General features: G+C 33.5%; 1 protein-coding gene across 2 annotated transcripts in view; it reads right to left on the bottom strand.

The window, feature by feature from the left end:
* Positions 1-6,901: 6,901 nt before the first annotated feature.
* The window catches only part of LOC143073054 (phosphatidylinositol 4-kinase type 2-alpha-like), a 32,010-nt gene continuing 29,876 nt past the window's right edge, over positions 6,902-9,035 (bottom strand). For both annotated transcript variants that reach the window (XM_076248293.1, XM_076248294.1), the window contains exons 8-9: positions 8,281-8,340; positions 6,902-7,795 (exon numbers count right to left, since the gene is read on the bottom strand). In XM_076248293.1, the coding sequence (XP_076104408.1) occupies positions 7,625-7,795; positions 8,281-8,340 (231 nt within the window). In that variant the 3' untranslated portion in view covers positions 6,902-7,624. The remainder of the gene's footprint in view (positions 7,796-8,280; positions 8,341-9,035) is intronic.

Raw genomic sequence — 9,035 nt, 5'->3', positions numbered from 1 at the left:
GGTTTTTTTTTTAGATATTTTAGCATTTTTATTATAACGGAAACATATACATGTATACATAATGTATATATATTATGTCTCTGCTATTTCGTACAGTTATTTTATTTTCATATTGTCTACAATTCTAAATGGAACTCATTCTTGCAAGTGACTGATATGTTTCCCTTGACTGACAGACTGTTATATTTTCATCTTTATAGAAAACAATAACCCCAGAACATTATATGTAAAACAAACCAAATTCGTAGTGAAGCTCCTATTTAAAGGGAGAGGGGCTCAACATACCTTGCAATGCGCAAATTTATGACAAATGAATTAATATCCGGCGTCGGCGTTAACTATAATGGTGTTAAGTCCATTTTTCAGAGGGAAGAAGAACTGTAGACTTCATACTAGAATAGGATGCCTTTTAGTATATACGAAGTTTCTGTCTGACACATGTCTATTGTCCTTGGCTTCATTTTTATTGATTCAGCAACTACACGAGAAAAGTGTTTATTTTTTTCATAAAGTGATTTTTTTTTATGCATAATATATTTCTCATTTGAATTGTTTTACATTGTCTTATCGGGGCCTTTTTTTAGCTGACTATGCGGTATGGGCTTTGCTCATTGTTGAAGGGCGTACGGTGACCTATAGTTGTTAATGTCTGTGTCATTTTGGTCTCTTGTGGACAGTTGTCTCATTTGCAATCATGACGCATCTTCTTTTTGATATAACTTTATTTCGTATTTTGGATTCGGGTTTACATGATCCCAACCTCATTTCATGGAACAGTGGTCAATGTGTCAATGTACAGATACAGTAAAGCAGAAGCTGAACTATATGTGGTGTATCGAGGGATTCTAATGTATACATGTCAACTTGGAAGTTTTCATTCGACCTTGACCTCATTTTAACGGTACATTGGTCAATGTTATATTTTGTTTGTTTTGTAATGCTTTTCTAATACTATAAGCAATAGGTCAACTCTATTTGGTGTGAGGAGTGCTTTTAAGTGAACTATTTGTTATACAGGTATCTTATGTCCTTGACCTCATTTTACTCAAACCACGAAAATTGGTACCCACGAAAATAAATGATTCCACAGTAATAAGTTTCAGTAGTTTGGTTCACTTTTTAGATAGGATACTATAAGCAATAGGCCTATTATACATGTAGTTGGTGCATGGCATGATTTTAAGGTGTACCTGTTTGTCTGACCTTGACCTCATTCTCATGGTACATTAGTCTATGTTATGTTTTCCTGGTTAAATATGTTTTTTAAATACTTTTAGTATATCAACTAGATTATGTTGTCTACTCTATGGTCGGGTTGTTGTCGCTTTGACACATTCCCCAGTTCCTTTCTCAATTTTATAACACCTTGACCTCATTTCTATCAAGTTAATCAAGTTATCATGATTGGGCTATTTCTTGTTTTCTATAAGCAATATGTCAACTATATTTGCTGCATGGACAGATTGTAACTGAGGTGTACATGTCTGTCTGGCTTGTTTATCTTACTGCTTGACCTTGTTATCAAGGATCATTAATAATGTTAGTTTTAAGTGATACTTGTAGTAAAACATTATCGCTAGAACTATCCATCTAAATTCAAAGTATTTATTGTCTAGCTCCTGTCCTTATTGGAACATAAAATTATTAAAAATAAGTCACTATTGCTGAAGGTCTCGCCTTTATTGACAATCATTACAGGCAAGACAATAAACTGGTTTGCCTATAACTGGCCTGTTGTATTCTGAAAAGGAACCATTTTTCCCTTTAGGACTGTTAGTAGTTATGGGTTTCCTTTGTTAGTCTCCATTACATTTATTGAGTCAAGCAATTTAAAGCTTGACATACTATATAGACACGTCGTGTCTTTAAGACTACATATTGATTAAGAATGGTGTATACCTCCTTTTATTAAAATCAACGAAATATCTTTTTTGTTTTGTTCTGCAATTGTATGATTGATTTTAACATTCGATTGTGGCATCTGAACAGGTTGTTGGATGTATAACTAAATTAATTAATACTGTCATTTACTTGTCAGAATATTAATGTTCATTAGCATGTGACAAAGAAGAAAACTTGTGTTCAACTCTTGTCAGCCGTGAGTATCATTTATAATGGTGGATGTCTTCATTTTGTCATTCTCTGTACTGGCTATGCAGTACTGATTTGTTGTATATGCTCCTGTTATGATTAAAGGAGACAAATGTTTGACATTTATTTTGAAAAGAATTACCTGACAGACTCATTCAGACTTTGATTGTAAGCCACCAGTTGCTTTGTAGAAAATGTCTTCCAAAGATATGGGAGTCTACTGTTTAATTTGTTACCTAAATATCTCATTTTAATTTCTTCTTCGATGTCAGATAGTACTGTTCTACAGATGGAAGATTATACATATTTGCCAAATTAGTTTAATTGTATTTTTTCAGTTGCTTGTATCAGTTATTATTTAGCATAAGAAAAGTTTAGTGTAAAATCTGATCATAATTCACTGAAGGTTTAGTAGATATAGATATGTGACATCCTGGGACTATCAGTGAGACCAGTATGAAGAAGATGGTTAAATATGGTGATAGATTGGTGTTTTACCCCCAGTGGCAAATATTACAAACTTATCATGAAAAGAACATATCAATGAGATATGAATCCTGCTTTGTACTAGACCAACAAAATGAGTCGAGTTTTTTTAAATGACAAGTTCACAATGTTTGCAGGAAGGCAGGTCAACCTACACAAGACTGAGCTAACCAGTCTTTCCTCTTGCCACTAAAGGCTGTGACCTTGACAAAGAATCAGCAAATGTCAATTTGGAAGGCTTGGGTTTGATCATGAAGGAGAAACATACAAAAGACCTACTCTAGGATAGAATGCTACCAAAAGACTACTATTGCAGTCATCTCTATGTGAGTTCAGTGTAGGGCCTTCAGCAATGAGCAGACTCACCATACTTCTGCCCTATAAAATACTGTCCTACATTGTGGTAGCCATTTTGAATAAAATTTAAGGTTCTAATGAGTCTTTATTTGTTATTGAATTAATTAAGATGGAGAAAGTCTGAAGAATTATGAAGGTCAGTAGATTAAACACTTATGAAGTAGATGCATAACGATTGTTTGTTGAATTCAGATGTTTATTCTTTTTTTTTATTGAGTTGTTGGATTGCTGTCTTAACACCAAACTTATTTTTTTATAATGTTTTTTCCTAAGATTCTTAAATCTTTACAGCGAATGGCAGATGGCAAATGGTGACATTTGCTTTATGGACTTTTTTTGTAATAAGCTGTATAATGAATTATAATTGCTATGTTACTTATTTGTTTTTTTGTCATCATTTTAGTACATTAATAAGGCCATTAGTTTTCTCATTAGAATTGTTTTACATTTGTGTTTTTAAAGGCCTTTTATAGATGACTATGTGTATGAGTGTACAGTGACCTTTAGTTGTTAATTTTTGTGTCATTTTGGTCTCTTGAGAAGAGTTATCTCATGAGCAATCATACCACATCTTCTTTTTTATAACTTAACAAATCTTGGAAATGTGAATTGTTAACTAATATCTGAATTATCTAATTCAATTTACAAATCATGGTCAGAATGTAACACAACAGCAACGGAATTAATAATTTTAATTTAATTTCCTGAAATCAATGTCAATAACAAGTTAAAAATATCACATGTCATATACATATTGCAACACTTATCATTTTCCTCATCTCATATCTCATCCATCATATTAAATACAAATATAAATTATACAGCATGAACAATATTTAAATCATATACCAGTGTACTGTACTAAAGTTGTCTCTTTTGAAAATAATCATTCTTTTAAAAAAGTAACTTTGAACAATCTGTGCCTAGCCACTAAGGGATGCTGGTCCATTATTTTCTGGTATAAAAAAAAACCAGTAAATTTCTCATTCAAGACTTTTTGACTGCATGACATGTCAAAATCTCAAATTCTCTTTCTATCCAACAATGATTACAAAAATGGCATACAAATGGCAATTTTACAGAAATTAAGAAATGCATCTTCAAAACAAGTCATGACACTAAAGAATATTATGTATTTTGTTTATGAAATTCATATAAATCCATGCTATTTATTCATTTAATATACTTACCTTAAATTTATATAAATATATATTTTGAAAAAAGTTGTCGCCTAACAATTATCCCTTAATTAGACTGATTGATCAATTGGTGTTTAACACCACTTTCAGTACTATTGTGCTATTTTGGTTGAGGGAGCCAGAGTGCCTGTAGAGAACCACCTGCCATGTACATACTTGCACGAACCAGTGCCTGTAGAGAACCACCTGCCATGTACATACTTGCACGAGCCAGTGCCTGTAGAGAACCACCTGCCATGTACATACTTGCACAAGCCAGTGCCTGTAGAGAACCACCTGCCATGTACATACTTGCACGAACCAGTGCCTGTAGAGAACCACCTGCCATGTACATACTTGCACAAGCCAGTGCCTGTAGAGAACCACCTGCCATGTACATACTTGCACGAGCCAGTGCCTGTAGAGAACCACCTGCCATGTACATACTTGCACAAGCCAGTGCCTGTAGAGAACCACCTGCCATGTACATACTTGCACGAACCAGTGCCTGTAGAGAACCACCTGCCATGTACATACTTGCACGAGCCAGTGCCTGTAGAGAACCACCTGCCATGTACATACTTGCACGAGCCAGTGCCTGTAGAGAACCACCTGCCATGTACATACTTGCACGAGCCAGTGCCTGTAGAGAACCACCTGCCATGTACATACTTGCACAAGCCAGTGCCTGTAGAGAACCACCTGCCATGTACATACTTGCACGAGCCAGTGCCTGTAGAGAACCACCTGCCATGTACATACTTGCACAAGCCAGTGCCTGTAGAGAACCACCTGCCATGTACATACTTGCACGAGCCAGTGCCTGTAGAGAACCACCTGCCATGTACATACTTGCACGAGCCAGTGCCTGTAGAGAACCACCTGCCATGTGCAGGATTCATAATGTTGACTGGATAGTGATATAGTAGTTTGACTACTTAGACCACTCCCTTAGTTAAAAACAAAAATCTTGGACCATAAAAGACATGAAAGTATGTTTTAATAGAACTATTCCAAGATTTTTGGAATTTTCTATATTTGCCAGAATAAATAAAAAATAAACTTCATCTATCAGTTTCAAATCTTTGGTCCTCATCAACATTTTTTATGTAATCATCACTAAACTTCAATTACATATTTAAATACACATTACTATCTTCTTCTTAATTTTCTTTCTTTTATAAATTATTCACTCACAAGTACTCGTATTTTCAAAATTAAGTACAAAACAGTAACTTTTTTTATTACTGTATAAAGTTTACATGACTGGGCATGACTATAACATCTAGGTAATCTTGGGATTTGCTTTTGTATTTAATGTTAAAAAGTAAACAGTAACAGTTATTTATTTATTAAAAGGTATCATCAACTTATGGGTAGGTTGTCTTCTTGTGAATTCAGCAGTTGCTGATTTACAAATGTGTGGTATCAACATGTTAAGTAAATTATTAGACAGAGATCCCTATCTGTTCTGCAGATGATACAAAATAAATAATTATGCAGTTTAAAAATTATCTTTGTCATGTCAGATTGAAATCAGTCAATCCATTAAAGAAACATTTTGAGATAATTTTTAAAGTCCTAAATATTTACAGCAAGAAACAGGACATTTTCTATATCTGGGACATCATTCTAAGAGATGCAACTATATATTTTTACTTTGCCAAATGTAACAAGAGTGCACACGCTGAAATGTCTCGCCTTCTATACTAATCATTGATATTATGTTGATAGTCCTAAGTATAAAGCTTAGTTTTATTACAACTGTCTCATAAACTTAACATTAACCAAGATAACTAAACAAAGACCAATGAACCTTGAAAATGAGGTCAAGGTCAGATGAACCATGCCAGGCAGACATGTACAGCTAACAATGCTTCTATACAACATATATAGTTGACCCATTACTTATAGTTTAAGAAAAATAGACCAAACACAAAAACTTAACACTGTGCAATGAACCGTGAAAATGAGGTCACCGTCAAATAAAACCAGCGCGACTGACATAAAGATCATAAAATATTTCCATACACCAAATATAGTTGACCTATGGCATACAGTATTAGATAAAAAGACCAAAACTCAAAAACTTAACTTTGACCACTGAACCATGAAAATGAGGTCAAGGTCACATGACATCTGCCCGCTAGACATGTACACCTTACCATCATTCCATACAACAAATATAGTAGACCTATTGCATATAGTATGAGAAAACAGACAAAAACACAAAAATTTAACTATAACCACTGAACCATGAAAATGAGGTCAAGGTCAGATGACACCTGCCAGTTGAACATGTACACCTTACAGTCCTTCCATACACCGAATATACTAGCCCTATTGCTTATAGTATCTGAGATATGGACTTGACCACCAAAACTTAACCTTGATCACTGATCCATGAAATGAGGTCGAGGTCAAGTGAAAACTGTCTGACAGACATGAGGACCTTGCAAGGTACGCACATACCGAATATAGTTATCCTATTACTTATAATAAGAGAGAATTCAACATTACAAAAAATTTGAACTTTTTTTTCAAGTGGTCACTGAACCATGAAAATGAGGTCAAGGACATTGGACATGTGACTGACGGAAACTTCGTAACATGAAGCATCTATATACAAAGTATGAAGCATCCAGGTCTTCCACCTTCTGAAATATAAAGCTTTTAAGAAGTGAGCTAACACCGCCGCCGCCGCCGCCGCCGCCGCCGTAGCCGCCGCCGCCGGATCACTATCCCTATGTCGAGCTTTCTGCAACAAAAGTTGCAGGCTCGACAACAAAAAATCAAAACTTATGAATTTTTAAAATATCAGGATAACTTGTTTCATGCTGTTGCTTCTTTACAAATAACAATGATAAGCATACAATATCAAAATATTTTGCTATAAAGCTGAATTGTAAGAACGGTTAGAGATTATCCTTTGAGACAGATAAACAACGATTATGCAGAGGTACTAATTGAACATTAGATAATAACAATATGTGTTAAATGTTACAAATCCTTTTTTGCATTGTAAAACTATTGTGACAGCAAAATGAATATCAATTGTAGAAAAGACATCACCACTTGAAACTAAGGCAGCAATTAATGATTTTTTTATTGCTGTAATTTATTGCATTCTTTTTATTTTTTCTCTCTAAAAATCAATTTCAAGAATTACTTCTTGAATTTACTTTGTTTTTTTAATAAATTTTAATGAAGAGAATCACAATCAGAAAGTAAACTTTTCATGTTTTTTGGTGAAATTATTGAGGAAAATGTTTGTGTGAAAAAAATAATTTAGGCTACCAAAATATACATTTTACTGAATCTGACTGAGTGCAAACTTTTGTCAAATACTTCACACTAACACTTTACAGCTATTAATAAGCATTAACGTATGTTTGGATTCCAAAATCATCAGGTCAATATCTAAATCTCTTTCCTGTCCATCTTCTTTCCTTTCTTTTATAAAAAGAAAAACATCATTAGTATGTGATTATTTTAGTTAATTTAACATTACATCAGCACCAAGAAAAGAATGGAGCTCTGTGTGCAAAGCTCTGTGTAAATGTTTCACTGTCAGTTCGGCCACGCCCACCCATTCCTTTACTTCGTTCTATTGTAACTACTGGCATCTGAACTAGTTGTACTGGGGATTTTCCATCTTTTAAAGCTTGAGTCAAATTCAAAATCTAAAAAACAAATCAAAATGTAATTAATACAAATATCTTAAAAAATTGATATGTTAAAAAAAATTAACGTGGAATTGGGTTTTACGTGAAAAAAATTACATACAAAACTATATAGATACAGGTCAACCATTTTACATGAAAACAGTCCTTTCTATTGTTATTTATCTGACAGCAGTATCTGCAAAGCTCTTATTATGAATCAAACTTTTCCTTTTTAGAAAGCTTACAAGTCTTCTAGCCAAAGGCTGTTCCATATAACATACATGGAACCCACCTTGAATTTATTTCTTTGGTACCGTGTATGCTTGAATAGAACAGCTCTTAGTATCATATAATTTAACTCCTTCAATAAAATTTATAATGCTAAACAATAATATTTTAAAAGCTCTTGAGTGATTTAACAGAGTATCTCACAAAATTATATTTCAATATATATTTATTGTGTAAAGTAATAAAACGAAAGGTTAATAAGAAGATATACTCACTTGTCCTCTCATTACAGACATCTGTTTTTCAAAAGTTCTCCTATCAAAACCTTTATCTGTCTATAAAAAGAAAATTAATTGTATAAATACTTCAGACAAGCAGGTCTGTGCTTCTTTCAAAAATGAATAATGCAAGTTTTGCAAATTGCAAAGTGTTACAGGTACTGGAACTCAAAGAGATGAAAGACTATTTATACAAATTGTATGTAGCTAACTGCTTGTTTTCAAGGTGTTTCAAAAATAATAATGATTTAAACAATGGGCATATAATATGGATGACAGTCAGGGCCGTAACTACCTATGAAATTTCTACACCAATTTTTTTTTTTAAGTAATAAAATGAAATATGTACACGAAGAACTTGAATTTAAATTATAAACAACACAAGTTTACAGTTTTAACAGTGTGATATATCTGTCATTTTCCGGATTTTTGATCGAAAGTTAACCGTTTCAGTATAGTTTTATTTCTTTTTTCGTGTGGCCGTCTGTCAGTATATATTCGTACGAGAACACATATGAAACTTTGCTTTCGACAATTTTGAATAAAACTGAACTATTCACAATCATTTAGGGGCTCAATTAAGCAGAGGAAGTTTCCTTCCTATTGTAAGTCTTTTATGATATCGGAAATTCGTTACCGGCTGAATCAGCTGTTGGATCGGGTTTTTTTTAACGTCACCCGATCGTACGAGTTCATTATGGTCAATGCCTTAGTAGTTAAACACTCCCATTCGTTGTAGCAGGGACTTTCTA

This window comes from Mytilus galloprovincialis, chromosome 4, assembly GCF_965363235.1.
Source record: "Mytilus galloprovincialis chromosome 4, xbMytGall1.hap1.1, whole genome shotgun sequence".
Lineage (NCBI taxonomy): Eukaryota > Metazoa > Mollusca > Bivalvia > Mytilida > Mytilidae > Mytilus > Mytilus galloprovincialis.
The sequence above is the reverse complement of the archived record's forward strand: the minus strand, read 5'-3'. Positions and strand labels throughout refer to the sequence as shown.